Source organism: Opisthocomus hoazin, chromosome W, assembly GCF_030867145.1.
Source record: "Opisthocomus hoazin isolate bOpiHoa1 chromosome W, bOpiHoa1.hap1, whole genome shotgun sequence".
NCBI lineage: Eukaryota > Metazoa > Chordata > Aves > Opisthocomiformes > Opisthocomidae > Opisthocomus > Opisthocomus hoazin.
Window position 1 is genome coordinate 41,314,877 of NC_134453.1, and position 20,522 is coordinate 41,335,398.

At 49.7% G+C, this 20,522-nt stretch overlaps 1 protein-coding gene across 3 annotated transcripts in view; it reads left to right on the forward strand.

Moving 5' to 3' along the window:
* The window catches only part of LOC104337743 (Golgi phosphoprotein 3), a 115,373-nt gene that overhangs the window by 64,703 nt on the left and 30,148 nt on the right, over positions 1-20,522 (forward strand). Inside the window, exon 4 of one of the 3 annotated variants that reach the window (XM_075446562.1) lies at positions 6,248-6,399. The exons of 1 other annotated variant lie outside the window; for it this stretch is intronic. In XM_075446562.1, coding sequence (XP_075302677.1) covers positions 6,248-6,399 — 152 coding nt within the window. Of the gene's footprint in view, positions 1-6,247; positions 7,600-20,522 lie in introns of those variants that run through there. One more of the 3 variants, XM_075446561.1, reaches the window with a different exon arrangement.

The window sequence follows — 20,522 nt, forward strand, 5'->3', positions numbered from 1 at the left end:
AGAGGCCAAAGTCTGCTCTCCTGAAGTCCAGGGCAGTGAGCTTGCTGTGTGCCCTCCTCGCTGCCCTAAGGATCTTGAACTCCACCATTTCATGGTCACTGCAGCCAAGGCTGCCTTTGAGCTTCACATTCCCCACCAGCCCCTCCTTGTTGGTGAGAACAAGGTCCAGCATAGCACCTCTCCTCGTGGGCTCCTCTGTCACTTGGAGGAGGAAGTTATCATCAACGCAGTCCAGGAGCCTCCTGGATTGCTTATGCCCTGCTGTGTTGTCCCGCCAACAGATATGGGGGTGCTGGAGGTCCCCCATGAGGACCAGGGCTTGTGAACGTGAGGTTGCTCCTATCTGCCTATAGAGGGCCTCATCTGTTCAGCCTTCCTGGTCGGGTGGCCTGTAGCAGACCCCGGCTATAATGTCACCAGTCCCTGCCCTGCCTTTAATCCTGACCCATAAACTCTCTGCCGGCTCCTCATCCATCCCCAGGCGGAGCTCCATGCACTCCAGCTGGTCACTGACATAGAGGGCAACACCCCCTCCTCATCTCCCCCGCCTGTCCTTCCTAAAGAGCCTGAATCCTTTCACTCCAACACTCCAGTCACAGGAGCCATCCCACCACCTCTCCGTGATGCTAATAAGATCATAGCCCTGCAGGTGTGCACATGTAGAATCATAGAATCATAGTTTGGAAAAGACCAAAAGATCATCAAGTCCAACTGTCAACCCATCACCACCATGCCTGCTAAACCATGTCCTGAAGTGCCATATCTACATGTTTTTTTTAACACCTCCAGGGATGGTAACTCCACCACTTCCCTGGGCAGCCTGTTCCAATGCCTGACCACTCTTTCAGCAAAGAAATTTTTCCTAATATCTAATCTAAACCTCCCCTGACGCAACTTGAGGCCATTGCCTCTCGTCCTATCGCTAGTTACTTGGGAGAAGAGACCGACTCCTGCCTCACTACAGCCTCCTTTCAGGTAGTTGTAGAGAGTAATAAGGTCCCCCCTCAGCCTCCTCTTCTCCAGACTAAACAGCCCCAGCTCCCTCAGCTGCTCCTCATAAGACTTATTCTCCAGACCCCTCACCAGCCTCGTTGCCCTTCTCTGGACATGCTCCAGCATCTCAGTGTCTTTCTTGTAGTGAGGGGCCCAAACCTGAACACAGTACTCGAGGTGCGGCCTCACCAGTGCCGAGTACAGGGGCACGATCACCTCCCTACTCCTGCTGGCCACGCTATTCCTGATACAAGCCAGGATGCCGTTGGCCTTCTTGGCCACCTGGGCACACTGCTGGCTCACGTTCAGCCGGCTCTCGACCAACACCCCAAGGTCCTTTTCCGCCGGGCAGCTTTCCAGCCACTCTTCCCCAAGCCTGTAGCGTTGCATGGGGTTGTTGTGACCCAAGTGCAGGACCCGGCATTTGGCCTTGTTGAAACTCATACAGTTGGCCTCGGCCCATCGATCCAGCCTGTCCAGATCCCTCTGCAGGGCCTTCCTACCTTCAAGCACATCAACACTCCCACCCAACTTGGTGTCATCTGCGTACTTACTGAGGGAGCACTCAATCCCCTCATCCAGATCATTGATAAAGATGTTAAACAAGACCGGACCCAAAACTGAGCCCTGGGGAACACCATTCATGACCGGCCGCCAGCTGGATTTAACTCCATTCACCAGCACTGTCTGGGCTCAGCCATTCAGCCAGTTCTTTATCCAGCAAAGAGTACACCCATCCAAACCATGGGCAGCTAGTTTCTCCAGGAGCATGCTGTGAGGAACAGTGCCAAAGGCCTTACTGAAGTCCAGGTAGATGATATCCACAGCCTTTCCCTCATCCACTAGGCGGGTCACCTGGTCATAGAAGGAGATCAGGTTGGTCAAGCAGGACCTGCCTTTCATGAAGCCATGCTGGCTGAGCCTGATCCCCTGGTTGTCCTTCACATGCCCAGTGAGCGCACTCAGGATGAGCGCACTCAGCTCCTCCGCCAGTTCCTTCTTGGGTGGATCCCATCTGGCCCCCATAGACTTGTAAGTGTCCAGGTGGCATAGCAGGTTGTTAACTGCTTCCTCCTGGATTATGGGCGGTTTGTTCTGCTCTCCTTCCCTATCTTCCAGCACTGGGAGCTGACTACCCTGGAAATAACCAGTCTGACTATTAAAGACTGAGGCAAAGAAGGCATTAAGTACCTCAGCCTTTTCCTCATCCTTGTTGGCAATGTTCCCCCCCTGCATCCAATAAGGGATGGAGACTCTCCTTGGCCCTCTCTTTGTGGTTGATGTATTTGTAAAAACATTTTTTGTTGTCCCTTACAACAGTGGCCAGTCTGAGTTCTAGCTGGGCTTTTGCCTGTCTAATTTCCTCTCTGCATGACCTAACGAGGCCCCTGTACTCCTCTTGAGTCGCCTGCCCTTTCTTCCATAAGTGGCAGACCCTCCTTTTTTTCCTAAGTCTCAGCAAGAGCTCCCTTTTCAGCCAGGCCGGTCGTCTTCCCTGCCGGTTCGTCTTGCGGCACATGGGGACAGCCTGCTCCTGTGCCTTTAAGACCTCCTCCTTGAAGAATGTCCAGCCTGCCTGGACCCCTTTGCCCTTCAGCACTCTCTCCCAAGGGACCCTCTCAACCAGCGTCCTGAACAGGCCAAAGTCTGCCCTCCGGAAGTCCATGGTGGTGGTTTTGCTGGCCCCCCTCTTAACTTCACCTCAAACCGAGAACTCTATCATTTCATGGTCGCTAAGGCCAAGGCTGCCTCTGACCACCACATCTCCCACCAGTCCTTCTCTGTTAGTAAACAGCAGGTCTAGCGAGGCACCTCCCCTGGTAGGCTCACTTACCAGCTGCATCAGGAAGTTATCTTCCACACACTCCAGGAACCTCCTAGACTGTTTCCTCTCTGCTGTGTTGTATTTCCAGCAGATGTCCGGTAAGTTAAAGTCCCCCGCCAGAACAAGGGCTAGTGATTGTGAGACTTCTGCCAGCCCCTTGTAGAATGCTTCACCTACCTCTTCATCCTGGTTGGGTGGTCTATAACAGACCCCCAGCAGGACATCTGCCTTGTTGTCTTTCCCCCTCATTTTTACCCATAAGCACTCAACCTTGTCATCACAATCATCGAGCTCTATACAATCGAAGCAGTCTCTAACATACAGCGCCACCCCACCGCCTCTCTTTCCTCGCCTATCCCTTCTGAAGAGCTTATAGCCATCCATCGCAGCACTCCAGTCATGAGAGTCATCCCACCACGTTTCTGTGATGGCAACTGCCCTGGGTTCGGTCAGGACAGGGTTAATTTTCACCAAAATCCAGGAAGGGACACAGCCGGGCGGGCTGATCCAACCTGGCCAAACAGAACAGGGTATTCCATACCATGTGCCGTCATGCTGGGTTCCGGTTGGGGGGGAGCTGGGTGGCGGGAAGGCACTTGCGGCTCGGGAGCACGTGGCAGCGGCGAGCGGTGAGAGTTCTGCTTTCTACTGTTTTGTTTTGTGTATTCTCCTTATCTGTATCGTTGTTGTTCCTGTTCCCTTTGCTTGCTGTTCTGTTAAACTGCCCTTATCCCGACCCACCAGTTTCTGCCTGTTTCTTTCCATTCTCCTCCGCACCCCGGCGGGGGGAGGGGCGGCCGCGTGGCGCTTTTGTTGCCAGCCGCAGCTAAACTATAACATTGAATTTGGCGCCCAAGCATGGGGCGGGGATAACAGCAGGGCTGAGCAGCGTGTGTTAAAACAGCTTTCTTAGATTTTGTTATACGCGCGTTATACGCGTTGGCAAAAAAAAAAAATGTTTCTGTCTTTGATCAAATGGCTGTGGTATGTAAACCTGTACTTGCTGTACGTGTTCCCTGTGGTGCTGTTCATCATCACTGGGAAAAGGATCAGGATTATGATTTTGCTGTGCTGTACTGTACGATATCGACTTATGACATGATAACATCACTGTGCATGAAATTAGGCTTGTATTTGCATGCGGCACTGCGGTCATTTCCGTACCTCGGATTCTATGTCTTGAAATTTGTTAATAATCGAACCCAATCTGTGGGGAAAACCGGGGGGGATGCTTTCCCCCACTCTTTCACCCCTCCTCTCTCCTTCAGGCTAGTCCTAAGGGCTTCTGAGAATTTCGAGTACCCGTGGGATGCTCAGGTCAGCGTGTTTCTATTGTTCTGCCTCCTGAATGGGTTTCAGATTTTGTTTAGGGTTAAACACGTAGTTAACAGCATTGTGCAGAGACCTGCCCCGGGGCTGGATAGCTCTGAGTGGCTGGGTGTGTGGGATAGCATGGGCAGGCGTCTAGGGCAGTGGGAACCCCCGGTGTCTTTGAAACTCACCCCTGAGCAAGTACAGAATCACGACAAGCCAGTAAAATATCTGCAAAAACTGTGCTGCCACCCTGGGAACTCCAGACAGACACAAATCACCGCAATGTGCTGGGGTCTGGCCCACGCCTACCGAGCCATGTTCAACCTGATTCAGTGCTCTAAAGGGGAAGGGGGGGAAAACGAAGCTGCAGGCACTGCGGCTGGCGCTGCTCCCCCAGCTGGCCCTGAAGCCCCTCCAGCCCAGCAGGTAGTCACAGCCCCCCCGACCAGCACCACCGCTACCACTGCCACTGCCACGGCCGCAGGGGCGGCACCGGTTGCCCCGGTGGGCACAGCAGCTGCTCCAGCCCCAGCTCCAGCAGCAGGCATCGCGGCTGAGCCCAATGACCAACCTGTGCCGGTAGCAGTCGCCCCTGTAAAACTAAAGAAAGACGCAAAGAAATCAGATCACTCCGGGAAGGATAACAATGAGCCAGGGTCATCCCAGGAGATAGTGACAGAGATCATCACCCGGTCCCTGTCCCTGAGCGAGCTGCGAGACATGCGGAAAGATTTCAGCCGCCACCCAGGCGAACACATTGTCACCTGACTGCTGTGGTGCTGGGATAACAGGGCCAGAAGCTTGGAATTAGAGGGCAAGGAAGCCAAGCAGCTGGGATCCCTGGCCAGGGAAGGGGGCATTGACAAGGCCATTGGGAAAAAGTAACAAGTCCTCAGCCTCTGGAGGAGGCTTCTCTCAGGCGTGAGGGAGAGGTGCCCCTTCAGTGAGGATTTTGTATGTTATCCTAGCAAGTGGACCAATATGGAAAAGGGTATTCAGTATTTGAGGGAATTAGCTGTGCGGGAGCTGGTCTACTATGACCCGGACGATGAGCAGTTCCCCACAGACCCAGATGAAGTCCAGTGTACACGATCCATGTGGAAAAAGCTTGTATGGAGCGCACCATCCTCATATGCCAACTCACTGGCAGTAGCAGACTGCAAAGGTGAAGAGGCACCAACAGTGGATGAGGTGGCTTTCCGACTCCTGCTGTAACCAGGGTGATAGAGTCAATTAACCATAAACATGAACAATGATGCTACGTCCTTTGTACTCATAAATCGGATGAGCAATTGGCGCAACAATTGAAAGCATCACAAAATACAGAAGGGTGGTGAGTAATGCCAGAAAAACAGGTAATAGTAACCCCGCAAGTTATGTTAGGACTTGCGAAAGAAAAGCATGAGCAAACACATTGGGGCGTAGATGCTATGGTCTCGAGCCTAAAATCATCTGTAGTGTGTGTAGGAATGACAGGGATAATTAAATCGATAGTGGCCAAGTGCCAAATTTGTCTCAAAAATAATCCCTTAAATCGGAGAAAGGCACCCTTAGGAGTTACGAAACAGGGTAACTCCCCAGGAGACTATTGGCAGGTTGATTTTTCTGAATTACCTAGGCAAAATGGATTTAAATATTTATTAGTATTGATTGATACATTTTCTGGATGGCCGGAAGCCTTTCCTTGTCACACCAACAAAGCAAGAGAAGTGGTTAAAATATTGCTAAAAGAAATAATACCAAGGTTTGGGGTACCAATGAGCATGTCTTCCGATAGGGGACCACATTTTGTAGCAGAAATAGTTCAACAAGTAAGTAAAATTTTAGGGATAAATTGGGATTTACATACCCCCTGGAGGCCGCAATCAAGTGGGAAAATTGAAAGGATGAACCAAACATTAAAAAGACAAATAAGTAAGATTTGTCAAAAAGTATCTTTAAAATGGCCGCAAGCTTTACCCTTAGCACTCCTGAGAATCAGAATCCAACCAAGATCTAAAGATGGTGTAAGTCCATATGAAATCTTGTATGGCAGACCTTATCAAACTCCTCTAATCCCAGGGGATATGAGAATAGCAGGGGAAACAGATTTAAAAGTGTATTTGATTTCTTTAGGAAAAACCCTCGAAGCACTCCGAAAATGCATTGTGCTGACTAGATCGCTTGCTTTGGATACACCTGTGCATCAATATCAACCAGGTGATTTTGTGTACATAAGGACTTGGAACTCTGAACCACTGCAGGAGAAGTGGAAGGGACCTTTCCAGGTACTGTTAACAACTTACACTGCTGTCAAAGTAGAAGGAGTGGAACCGTGGATACACTACACTCGAGTGAAGAAGGCCCCTTCACAGAAAGTCATCAATAGAGATCAAGAGACTGCAAAACTGATCTTAAAACATGTGTGAAAAGGGGGGACTATCATTGTAAAATATGAAAAAAATTAATTCTGAGCTAGAGACTGATGATGATGGGAGCATTGTTTAAAGTATTAAAAGTGAAAACAAGAAGTAAGGATCGACTGTCAATAAAAGCAGAACAATTAATATACTTCCCAAGAACTCTGGAAGAAAATTGGCTTGACAAAATTTTCAATGGATTGGGGTGGAATCTGAGTTCCTGAGTAAAATCCTTAATTAGTACTGGGCTACATTTGTTAATCGTATTTTTAGTGATATTACTCATTTATTATTGTTTGAAAAAGGAACTCGCCAACAAAACAGCTTTCAATCAAATGATTATTCAAGCAGTAGCCAAAAGACAAGATTTAAGTGATTCAGTCACGACGCTCCCACCATCATATAGTGGATAGTGGATAACTGAATTGTTATAGAATCATTACTGACAGTAGAGTATTGAATCAGTGTGTAACTAAAATATAATTTAATTTAGGATGGAAGTATTGAAAAGATGATTATTTCAAAACTTCCAAAGGGGGGAAATGTAACCAGGGTGATAGAATCAGTTAACCATAAACATGAACAATGTTGCTATGTCCCTTGTACAGCTCTACCCACCTGGACATTAGGTCTGGGAACAGAGGGTCTAGTCCCTAGGTAACCATTAATGCTAACAATAGTAGGTAATTGTGTTTCTGTCAAGAGAAATAATGGAGTGTGGTTCTGTGAAGCGGACTGAAGAAACTGACCAGGTTTGCCAAGATTGCGAGCCGAGTAGGTAAAAGGTAATTCCGGCAGGGGGAGATCGTGACCACTGACTCGCTGACCCCCTACTCAAGTAATACCACCTACTCAAAAGGAACAATAGAAGAGGGTGACTGAGTCTGCGCAACAATTTACGTAAGAAGCGAGAAAAGTTTACACCAATCGCCAAAGAGAATAATACTGAATATGCATGAATAAAATAAATATGTATATTTTTGATCTATATAAACTGCATGGAAAAGGTTTTAGGTATGCACGTTTGGTGGAATTATCCCCCGTGCATCCAGTGCTGCAATAAAGAATGCCTGCCTTTTAACACTACATTGGTGTTACGAGGTTTTATTCCCGGATTTTCGGTGACAGTTTCTGGCGACCCAGGTGGGACCCTGATTGTGAATACCGACGGATCCGCGGGATCACGGGACCTCCAGCCAGCATCGAGGGATTCTCGAGGAGAACCTCTGATCCCCGGACCGAAGGATTCCAAGTAAGTCCCCTTGACATTAATTAAGGCATTCTTTTAACAAGTAACGGAGCTCTTGGTAGGACGTGGGTTAGAGTCCCACAGGAGGTGGGTTAGAGTCCCACTGAAGCCTGCTCGTAAGGTGTGGCGAAAGTCACGCAGGGTTGGGCTAAAGAGGTACCTCGGATGGTAAGTCTCTGCTAGGTAAAAGCCTGTGGAGCGGGGCCCAAAGGGGGAGTCTTCAAAGAGGGATTGACGTCTCCAAGGCTGGGATCTCCGGCAGGTGGCTGGGATCCCAGAGGGAGCTCCAGCAAGGGTTGGGGTCCCTCTGACTAGTGCCTGAGATAGTGCACAATCCTCATATGCCAACTCACTGGCAGTAGTAGACGGGAAAGGTGAGGAGGCACCGACTGTGGATGAGGTTGCTGTCCGGCTCCGGCAATATGAGGCAAGTCTCTCTTCCTCCCTTGTCTCAGCTGTGAAGAAAATGTCCCAGAAGATCCAGCGACTCGAACAGAGCATGTGCTACTCCCCACCTATGCAGGCCGGTGTCTCAGCTATTAGGGGCAAGCGTTTCTCTGCTCAGGAGAGAGGATACAGAGACTACACATCACGGGGCACCCTGTGGTTTTACCTGCGTGACCACGGAGAGGACATGAGGAAGTGGGATGGAAAACCTACTTCAAGCCTAGAGGCACAAGTGCGTGAGTTGCGAGGTAAAACAGTCACAAAAGGGGATTCTGTTAGGAAAAATGCCACTCCAGTTTCCAGCAATCAGCTCTCCAGACCAGGTAGGCAGTTTGATCTCGATTCCAATCCTCTGGAAGGGACCTCCAAGTCATTTTTACAGCAAGTGAGCAGCAAATTCTCTGACCAGGATTAGAGGGGCCCTGCCTCCAGCCAGGTGGAGGAAAGGGACAACCGTGTTTATTGGACGGTGTGGATTCGGTGGCCTGGCACGTCAGATCCACAAGAGTATAAAGCTCTAGTGGACACTGGTGCACAGTGTACTCTAATGCCATCAGATTTCCAAGGGTCAGAGTCCATTTGTATTTCGGGAGTGACAGGGGGGTCCAAGAGCTGAGTGTATTGGAGGCTGAAGTGAGCCTCACTGGGCAGGAGTGGCAGAAGCACCCCATTGTAACTGGCCCCGAGGCTCCGTGCATCCTTGGGATAGACTATCTTAGGAGAGGGTATTTCAAGGACCCAAGGGGGTATCGGTGGGCTTTTGGCATAGCTGCTTTGGAGACGGAAGAAAATAAACAGCTGTCCATTTTGCCTGGTCTCTCGGAGGATCCTTCCGTTGTGGGATTGCTGAGGGTTGAAGAACAACAGGTGCCAATCGCAACCACAACGGTGCACCTGAGACAATATCGCACTAACCGAGACTCCCTCATCCCCATTCATCAGCTGATCCGCCAGCTGGAGAGTCAAGGAGTGATCACAAAAACTCGCTCACCCTTTCTTAGTCCCATACGGCCAGTGAGAAAATCTACTGGAGAGTGGAGACTGACAATAGACTACCGTGGCCTGAATGAAGTCACACCACCGCTGAGGGCTGCCGTGCCAGACATGCTAGAACTTCAGTATCAGCTGCAGTCTAAGGCAGCCAAGTGGTATGCTACAATTGACATCGCTAATGCATTCTTCTCCATCCCTTTGGCAGCAGAGTGCAGGCCACAGTTTGCTTTCACCTGGAGGGGCATCCAGTACACCTGGAATTGACTGCCCCAGGGGTGGAAACACAGTCCCACCATTTGCCATGGACTAATTCAGACTGCACTGGAAAAGGGTGAAGCCCCAGAACATCTGTAGTATACGGGTGACATCATTATATGGGGTGACACAGCGGAGGAAGTTTTTGAGAAAGGGGAGAAAATAGTTCAGATCCTTCTGAAAGTTGGTTTTGCCATTAAACAAAGTATAGTCAAGGGACCTGCGCAAGAGATCCAGTTTTTGGGGATAAAATGGCAGGATGGGCGCCGTCAAATCCCAATGGATGTGATCAACAAAATAGCAGCTATGTCTCCACCAACCAGCAAAAAGGAAGCACAGGCCTTCTTAGGTGTTGTGGGTTTTTGGAGGATGCACATCCCAAATTACAGCCAGATTGTAAGTCCTCTGTACCACGTGACCTGGAAGAAGAATGATTTTGAATGGGGCCCTGAGCAACGACAGGCTTTTGAACAAATTAAACGGGAGATAGTTCATGCCGTAGCCCTTGGTCCAGTCCGGTCAGCGCAAGATGTTAAAAACGTGCTCTACACGGCAGCCGGGGAGAATGGCCCAACCTGGAGTCTCTGGCAGAAAGCACCAGGGGAGACTCGAGGTCGACCCCTGGGGTTTTGGAGCCGGGGATACAAAGGATCCGAGGCCCGCTATACTCCCACTGAAAAAGAGATTCTGGCAGCATATGAAGGCGTTCGAGCTGCTTCAGAAGTGGTCGGCACTGAAGCACAGCTCCTCCTAGCACCACGATTGCCGGTCCTGGGCTGGATGTTCAAAGAGAGGGTCCCCTCTACGCATCATGCCACCGATGCTACGTGGAGTAAGTGGGTCACACTGATCACACAGCGCGCCCGAATGGGAAACCCCAGTCGCCCAGGAATTCTGGAGGTAATCATGGACTGGCCAGAAGGCAAAGATTGTGGAGTATCGCCAGAGGAGGAGGTGACATGTGCTGAAGAGGCCCCACTGTATAACAACCTGCCAGAAGATGAGAAACAGTATGCCCTGTTCACAGATGTGTCCTGTCATATTGTGGGGAAACAGCGGAGGTGGAAGGCTGCTGTATGGAGCCCTACACGACAAGTTGCAGAAACTGCCGAGGGAGAAGGTGAGTCCAGCCAGTTTGCAGAGGTGAAAGCCATCCAGCTGGCTTTAGACATTGCCATTCGAGAGAAGTGGCCAGTGCTCTATCTTTACACCGACTCCAGGATGGTGCGCAATGTCTTGTGGGGGTGGCTGCAGCAATGGAAGAAGAACAACTGGCAGCGCAGAGGCAAACCTATCTGGGCTGCCCCACTGTGGCAAGATATTGCTGCCCTGCTGGAGCAGTTGGTTGTAAAAGTGCGTCACGTGGACACCCATGTCCCTAAGAGTCGGGCCACAGAAGAACATCAAAACAACCAGCAGGTGGATCAGGCTGCCAAGATTTACCCTGCTTCGGCAGGAGGGTTGGACTAGATGACCCACAGAGGTCCCTTCCAACCCCTACCATTCTGTGATTCTATGATTCTGTGATTGAAGTGGCTCAGGTGGATCCGGACTGGCAACATAAGGGTGAACTGTTTATAGCTCGGTGGGCCCATGACACCTCGGGCCAACAAGGAAGAGATGCGACATACAGATGGGCTCATGACCGAGGGGTGGTCACCCGTGGTAAAGCTCTTGCTAGAAGGAGTATGGGGACCCAGACGGAGGCCCCACGCAAGGACACACCTGTCCAGGTCTCTGGCTGCAGGGATTGCCTGAGCCTGGCACTCGTACCGGCGGACAGCAGAGACAACTGCTGTGTTCGGTGCGAGCAGGTGAATGATCTGCTCAGCCTGGTGGCAGAGCTGAAGGAGGAAGTGGAGAGGTTGAGGAGCATCCGGGAGTGTGAGAGGGAGATTGACTGGTGGAGCCGCACCCTGCCCTCCCTGAGGCAGAGGCAGCAGGAGGCGGCTCCACAGAAAGCAGAGAACCCCCTACCCTCTTGCCACCGAGCAGAAAGAGGGGACCTAAGAGATGGGGGGGAATGGAAACGGGTCCCTGCTCGGCGGGGCAAGCGAATCTCCCCCCAGCCTCCCTCACCTGCCCAGTTGCCCTTAAGCAACAGATATGGGGCTCTGGAATGTGAGGGACCGGCCACAGAGGATGTGGGTGAAGGTGAGGCTCCATCCAGGGGGTTGCCTAGAGCGAGTCAGACAGCCCCACGTATTACAACTGCCTCAACTAAGAAAAAAAGGAGGGTCATTGTCATAGGTGATTCCCTTCTGAGGGGAACAGAGGGCCTGATCTGCCGACCGGACCCATCCCACAGGGAAGTCTGCTGCCTCCCTGGGGCCCGGGTTAGGGATGCTGCTAAGAAACTCCCTGGTCTGGTGCAGCCTTCTGATTACTACCCCCTCTTGGTAATGCAGGTTGGCGGGGGCGAGATAGCAGAGAGAAGTCCCAAGGCCATCAAAAGGGACTTCAGGGCACTGGGGCGACTGGTTGAGGGATCAGGGGCGCAGGTGGTGTTTTCCTCCATCCCATCAGTGGTAGGGGACAGCACTGAAAGGGGCAGGAAAACTCACCTGGTTAACAGGTGGCTCAGGGACTGGTGCCATCGGTCCAATTTTGGCTTCTTTGATCATGGGGAGGTGTACACAGCACCGGGCCTGCTGGTGACAGGTGGAACTCAGCTGTCTCAAAGGGGAAAAAGAATTCTTGGCCACGAGCTGGCGGGGCTCATTGAGAGGGCTTTAAACTAGGTTCGAAGGGGGAAGGGGATATTGCCCAGCTCACTAGGGATGAGCCTAGGCTTGGCGTGCCAAGGCCAGGGGTGAGATTGACAGCCCAGCTCAAGTGTGTTTACACCAATGCACGTAGCATGGGAAATAAACAGGAGGAGCTGGAAGCTATTATACAGCAGGACGGCTATGACTTGGTCGCCATCACAGAAACGTGGTGGGACAACTCGCATGACTGGCATGCTGTCATGGATGGCTACAGACTCTTTAGGAAAGACAGACCAACAAGGAGAGGTGGGGGAGTTGTTCTATATGTGAGGGAGCAAGTAGAATGCATTGAGCTTGGCCTGGGGGCAAATGAGGAACAAGTTGAAAGCTTGTGGGTTAGAATTAAGGGACAGGCTCATAAGGGTGACATTACGGTGGGTGTGTACTACAGGCCACCTGACCAGGAGGAGGAAGTTGATGAGGCCTTCTACAGGCAGCTGCAAGCAGCCTCACAGTCACAGGCCCTGGTTCTCATGGGGGACTTCAACCACCATGACATCAGCTGGGAAGACCATACAGCTAGGCAGGCGCAATCCAGGAGGTTCCTACAGAGCATCGATGATAACTTTCTGATGCAAGTGGTGGAGGAACCAACAAGGAAAGGCACGCTGCTGGACCTTGTATTAACAAACAAGGAGGGACTGGTGGAGGATGTGAAGGTTGGAGGTAGCCTCGGCTGAAGTGACCATGAAATGGTGGAGTTCAGGATCCTGCGTGGAGGAAGCAGGGCGATAAGCAGGATCAAAACCCTGGACCTCAGGAGGGCTGACTTTGCCCTCTTCAAGGAGCTACTTGGAGGAATCCCATGGGCCAGGGCTCTCGAAGGCAGGGGGTTCCAAGAGTGCTGGTCGCTGTTTAAACAACACTTCCTCCATGCTCAGGAGCAATGCATCCCCCTGAGAAAGAAATCGAGCAAAGGAGGCAGGAGACCTGCATGGTTAAACAAGGAGCTTCTAGCGGAGATCAGGCAGAAGAGAAAGGTCCATGGAATGTGGAAAGAGGGACAAGCCACTTGGGAAGAGTACAGGAACGTGGTGAGAGCATGCAGGGATGCAACGAGGAAGGCCAAGGCCCACCTGGAATTGAAGCTGGCAAGGGATGTCAAAAACAACAAGAAGGGCTTCTTCAACTACATCAGCAGCAAAATGAAGGCTAGGGACAATGTGGGGCCGCTGCTGAATGAGGCGGGTGTCCTGGTGACGGAGGATGCGGAGAAGGCAGAGCTACTGAATGCCTTCTTTGCTTCAGTCTTCAGTGCCAAGGCAGGCCCTCAGGAATCCCAGGCCCCGGAGGTAAGAGAGGAAGCCTACAAAGAAGACGACTTTCCCTTGGTCGAGGAGGACTGTGTGAGGGATCGCTTAAGCGATCTGGACGTCCACAAATCCATGGGCCCCGATGGAATGCACCCACGAGTGCTGAGAGAGCTGGCGGATGTCATTGCTGAGCCACTCTCCATCATCTTCGAGAGGTCCTGGAGGACAGGAGAGGTGCCCGAGGACTGGAGAAAGGCCAATGTCACTCCAGTCTTCAAAAAGGGCAAGAAGGAGGACCCAGGGAACTACAGGCCGGTCAGCCTCACCTCCATCCCGGGAAAGGTGATGGAGCAGCTTATCCTGGAGGCCATCATGAAGCAAGTGGAAGAAAAGAAGGTTATGAGGAGTAGTCAGCATGGATTCACCAAGGGGAAATCATGCCTGACCAATCTGATAGCTTTCTACGATGACATGACTGGCTGGGTAGACGAAGGGAGAGCCGTGGATGTTGTCTACCTCAACTTCAGCAAGGCTTTCGACACAGTCTCCCATAATATCCTCCTAGGGAAGCTCAGGAAGTGTGAGCTGGATGAGTGGTCGGTGAAGTGGATAGAGAACTGGCTGAATGGCAGAACTCAGAGGTTTGTCATCAGTGGCGCTGAGTCTAGTTGGAGGCCTGTAGCTAGTGGTGTCCCCCAGGGGTCAGTACTGGGCCCAGTCTTGTTTAACTTCTTCATCAACGACCTGGATGAAGAGTTAGAATGTACCCTCAGCAAGTTTGCTGACGACACCAAACTGGGAGGTGTGGTGGACACACCGGAAGGCTGTGCTGCCATTCAGCGTCACCTGGACAGGCTGGAAAGTTGGGCAGAGAGGAACCTGATGAGGTTCAACAAAGGCAAATGCAGGGTCCTGCACCTGGGGAGGAACAACCCCATGCATCAGTACAGGCTTGGGATGGACCTGCTGGAGTGCAGCTCTGCAGAGAGAGACCTGGGTGTCCTGGTGGACGACAGGTTGACCATGAGCCAGCAGTGTGCCCTGGCTGCCAAGAAGACCAATGGGATCCTGGGGTGCATCAAGAAGAGTGTGGCCAGCAGGACGAGGGAGGTTCTCCTTCCCCTCTACACTGCCCTGGTGAGGCCTCATCTGGAGTACTGTGTCCAGTTCTGGGCTCCCCAGTTCAAGAAAGATGAAGAGCTACTGGAGAGAGTCCAGCGGAGGGCTACAAGGATGGTGAGGGGACTGGAACATCTCCCCTACGAGGAGAGGCTGAGGGAGCTGGGCTTGTTCAGCCTGAAGAAGAGAAGGGTGCGAGGGGACCTCATAAATGCTTATAAATACCTGAAGGGTGGGTGTCAGGAGGATGGGGCCAAGCTCTTTTCAGTGGTGCCCAGTGACAGGACAAGGGGCAATGGGCACAAACTGAAGCACAGGAAGTTCCGTCTGAACATGAGGAAGAACTTCTTCCCTCTGAGTGTGACGGAGCCCAGGAACAGGCTGCCCGGGGAGGTTGTGGAGTCTCCTTCTCTGGACATATTCAAGACCCGCCTGGACAAGGTCCTGTGCAGCCTGCTGTAGGTGACCCTGCTTCGGCAGGAGGGTTGGACTAGATGACCCACAGAGGTCCCTTCCAACCCCTACCATTCTGTGATTCTGTGATTCTGTGATTCTGTGGGTGGACTTGACCATGGACACCATCGCACAGGTTATCCATGAATGTGAAACATGCGCTGCAATCAAGCAAGCCAAGCAGGTAAAGTCTCAGTGGTATGGAAGACGATGGCTAAAATATAAATATGGGGAGGCTTGGCAGATTGACTACATCACACTGCCACAAACCCGCCAAGGCAAGCGCTATGTGCTGACAATGGTGGAGGCCGCCAACGGATGGCTGGAAACCTATCCTGTGCCCCATGCCACCTCCCAGAATACCATCCTGGGCCTTGAAAAACAAGTCCTGTGGAGACATGGCACTCCCGAAAGAATTGAACCGGACAACGGGACTCACTTTCGTAACAGCCTCATAGACACCTGGGCCAAAGAACACAGTATCGAGTGGGTGTATCACATCCCCTACCATGCACCAGCCTCTGGAAAGATCATCCGGTACAATGCGCTGCTAAAAACCACCTTGAGAGCAATGGGAGGTGGGACTTTCAAAAATTGGGATACTCATTTAGCAAAGGCCACCTGGTTGGTTAACACGAGAGGATCCACCAACCGGGCTGGTCCTGCCCAGTCAAAACCTCAGCGCCCCGTAGAAGGGGATAAAGTCCCTGTAGTGCACATGCGGAACATGTTAGGGAAGACAGTCTGGGTTAGTCCTGCCTCGGGCAAAGGCAAGCCCGTCCGTGGGATTGCTTTTGCTCAAGGACCTGGGTGTACCTGGTGGGTAATGCGAAAGGATGGGGAAGTCCGATGTGTATGGGGATTTGATTTTGGGTGAGAATAGTCCATAAATAAATTTTATAAAGTTAATTGTTAAATAACCCTGTCACTGTCTGTTATCACTGCTATAATTTTTATATGTTATACCAGTAGTATAATAGTAAGAATCACCCAGACTAAAGAAGGATGGACTTTTTTGATGAAACCTAGCAGAGCACAGCGATGATGGGACTGGACCTGGTTTTTCAACAACTGGCACCCAGCAACTTCATCAAGATTGACATCTCCAACCTGCAGACTGTGGGCACGGGCTGCACCAGATACATCAGCCGTATGCTCCGGATGCAGCAAGTGACTGCCCATCACCACACATCACCTCTCCTGCCACGATGACAGATGGAGCCTGAAGTCATGGATTAAATGAACTCAACGGACACTTTAGAAGGATGATCCATAGACTAAGGGAATGATATCTGGAGACAGGAGAAGTGGTGGTGATCAACTGGACAATGGGTGATCTGGGCATGTCGTAGATGGTATGGAATAAGGGGTGGATAATGTCCTAGGTTCGGCCAGGACAGGGTTAATTTTCACCAGAATCCAGGAAGGGACGCAGCCAGGCGGGTTTACCCCAACTGGCCAAACAGAACAGGGTATTCCATACCATGTGCCGTCATGCTGGGTTCCGGTGGGGGGGAGCTGGGCGACGGGAAGGCACTCGAGGCTCAGGAGCACGTGGCAGTGGCGAGCGGTGAGAGTTCTGCTTTCTACTGTTTTGTTTTGTGTATTCTCCTTATCTGTATCATTGTTGTTCCTGTTCCCTCTGTTTGCTGTTCTGTTAAACTGCCCTTATCCCGACCCACCAGTTTCTGCCTGTTTCTTTCCATTCTCCTCCGCACCTCGGTGGGGGGAGGGGCGGGCGCGTGGCACTTTTGTTGCCGGCCGTAGCTAAACTATAACAGCGACCAAGTCATAGCTGTCCTGCTGTACAATGGCTTCCAGTTCCTCCTGTTTATTGCCCATGTTGCGTGCATTGGTGTAGATGCCCTTGAGCTGGGCTGTTGATCTCACCCCTGACACTGGCATGACACGCCTGGGCTCATCTCTGGTGAGCCGGGTTATATCCCCTTCCCCCTTCGAACCTAGTTTAAAGCCCTCTCAATGAGCCCTGTCAGCTCGTGGGCAAGAATCTCTGACTCCTCTTGTTTCTTCCCCCTGCTGCGTGCGTTTGCATAGAGGCATTTAAGTTGAGCCCCCCCCCCCCCCCAATGAAGCTGACTTACTGGCTGGAGCTCCTTTGTGCCGCCCTTCAGGTACTCTCCTGCTGACCTGTGATCCTTCTCCAGGCTCTGGGCATCTACTGCTGGGACTGGCATCAAAGTGGCATAGATTGAGGTCTCCCTCTCCTGACAACTTTAGTTTAAAGCCCTCTTCACCAGCTTGGCAAGCCTATGACCGAAGACGCTCTTCCCTTTCTCTGACAGATGGACCCCATCAGCCCCCAGTAGACTTTTGACTTAACTTGTTACAGAAAGGATCTAGATGGAAGTGTCAGAGGACATCTCTACTCTGTGGAAGAGGTGTGTTCCACTTACTCTGAAGTAAATCAGGACTGCACCCTGGAGATATATCTGCCTTTCTCTGTAATTGGAAATGAGGTTTAGTGGAAGTTTGGAGTATAGCCATATGGATTCAGTGTTCGGATCTTTTGATAAGGAAAGGAGATAATGAGCTCACTGTTCAGATGTAAAAATTGGGGGTGATTTGGCTGTTAATCATAAAGAAAAAATAAAGAGTCAGTAGTTCTTTCTATTTTTCCATTAACTGTAGAAATGTAATAAATATTTTCAGATATTGGATACTTCTAGCTTTTCAAAACAAAGTCTTCAAGATGAGTCCTTTGCACACAGCTCTGCCTTTAAAGCTAATAAATTGTTGTCAAAAAAAGAAATGTCAATTAGATTTCATCTTTACAGTTGCAGTTAACACTTTTCATATACCTCACCAACATTTGTATTCTCAGGCTGCATAAATTAAACTGAAATTAACAATGACCATCTTTTAACATGTAATGCTTTTATTGATTTTTTTTGGTTTGATTTTTGGTTTTAGTTTTTTTCTGTAGCCAGAATTCATCACTAAGGTTTATCTCTTTTTACAAAGCACACAAAATGCAGCTTCCCTGGAGTAGATCAGAGCTGTATTTAGTTGTGCAAACAGTGCAGGAAAAAACCTCACTGTTTTGTCAACAATATGACTTTGAGAGGTAGGGGGTAATGAGACTTGAAGTTGTCTGTCTAAATCTATTTGTTACTTGTAACAACAGATAAGTAAGAGTTTAAAAAATGAGCAAAATCTCTCCAGCTTTCTCCGCCTTCTTGTTTTCGTTATGTTCTTCTCATTCATCCTGTACCACATGAAGCAGCCTTCCTTGCATACTCCTGCACAGTTCGTAGTTGGTGCCCTTGCCATGCCTCCCCTCTTGCTCCTTGACTGTCAGGCAGAGGGGGGAGAGAGAAGAACAAAGCAACCCTTGTCAGTAGGGGGCATAGCTGCTGCATAACCTTGCAGTTCAGTTCTTGCTTAGCTCTCCTTCACTTTTACAGCCTGCAAAACCAATTAATTTTTCTTGTCCCAAATACATAAGTTTTTCTGATATTTCATATTCTCTCACAGTGAGGAGCACATCAAGTTATTACTGATTCCAAAAAGGTCAACTAATGAATGAACAATGTTGTAGGTTTTCCTTGAGCTAAGCGAAGATTTTCCTGACCCTGCTAAGCTTTGGCTCTGGGAAGATAGTTATCGTCAGTGCTGTGGCTGAGACTTAGATCAATCATTTTTACTTAAACATGGGTATTTAATTACTAGTTCTTCGATGGCATTAGGGTTCTTTGCGTTTCCCATGGTTTAGAGAACTGCCCTCTAAAGAAAGATATTTTGGTGTTTTGGGTTTTTGATAAGCTCTTTTAGAATTTTGCTTAAGGAGTTGATCCTGGAAAACAGCTACTCTATCCATAATTATCAGTGATGCAAAGAATGCTGCTTGAAGTTAGTGTTTAAAGACATCATGGAAATATTTATATGGACATTTAAGGCAATGTTTGCCAGGCTGATCTTGTTTATAAGATAGCCTCTAAGGGAAGCAAGTATAGGGAATACAGAAGTTTGGATCAAAATGTCAGGTCTTCCTGTAGATGTAACAAACATCTGTCTGTGTTTGAACAAGTGTCTGTGTAATTGAGGAGATTGGTCACAAGGTGTTACCACAGTACTGATTTTTATTATCATATAGCCACATCCACCTAACAAATTTAGAAATATCTAGGAAATTACCTTTGCCCTGTGAAACACTAAGGAGATGACTATTTTTTTTTCATTCAGGGTCAAGCTGGGGAATCGCATTCAATGAGAAAGTGATTCCTGGAGGGACTTGTGGAGTTCAGGCCTGGGTGGGTTCTCTACCTTTCACTATGCAGTTGGTGTCACCTCATTTGTTTACTTGTCTTCTGTTACTTGGATAAAGTGTATGTCATCTTCCATCACAATGGGAGAAACCTTAAAGTAATCTGTGTATTATTATTATTATTATTAACCAATGATTTTTTAAAAAGCTTTCTAATATAGAAATTCTCATATCATTTGTGGGAAAAACGCCATCTATGTAAGAAATACTTTATACTGTTTCTTCCCTCGCCTCTTAAACTGTATAGGCTCTTTTATAGCATGGGGATTTTAATACTTACAATAAATACTTAGATAGGCTGGACCTAAAATTTTAGCTTGTTAAGTAAACTCTTACGCAAAGACGGATTTCTCAGTGCTTAGCAACTTTAGCTTTCTCAGTAGTGTTGATGTTGATTTTCTGCTTTTAAAATTCCCTCCTCTAAGCACATGCGTTCACACACTCTGAAGCGCCCAGTTCAAAAAAAAAACTTGGTAATAATTTTTATAGGAACATCAAAGCCCCTGCCCAACGTGTTAACACTGTCGCGTTAAAGGGGGGGGGGGTAAGGGGAGTCTGATAAGCGGCAAAAGGAGAGCCCTCCCGTTGAGTCACGAGGTTCAGAGCAGACCACCTTGCATTCTAAACTATCTCTCAGAGGAGAGTCTAGGTGCGGCTGGATCCACTTCTAGTCCCAGACTTGGTCAATGGTTTATGTCTAAAGGGTGTAGCCACTTATGAGATTCAACTAGCCTGCCAGAGCCCTTCCAAGGACTTTCACTGAAACAGTTTCACAAAGTTGAAACAATAGGTAATTTATTCAAGTGACAGGTATCACAGATTCGGGATTGCCGTTGATAAATGCACTGTCTACAAAAGCGGAGCTCAAAGTAATAGTTTAGCGCTTCAGTTAACAATGCCTTCCTGGGGATACATCTGACAAAGTCAGAGGCGCGACTCTTACCAAAAAGGCATCCCTTCTTGGGGGGGGGGAAGAGAGGTTCAGGCCCGTCGACCTGTCCATCAGGTGAAGTTCTCGCTTGGCTCCTCCTCCCAAAGAGAGTTTTCAAGTGCCAATGTTTGGAAATCTTTTGGCGAGGTGGGACTAAGTCAATTATTGTGTATCGATTGGCTCTTGGCATGGAATGTTGTGTCCTCAGAAGTCGGACTCAGCAGTGTGACACGCCTTC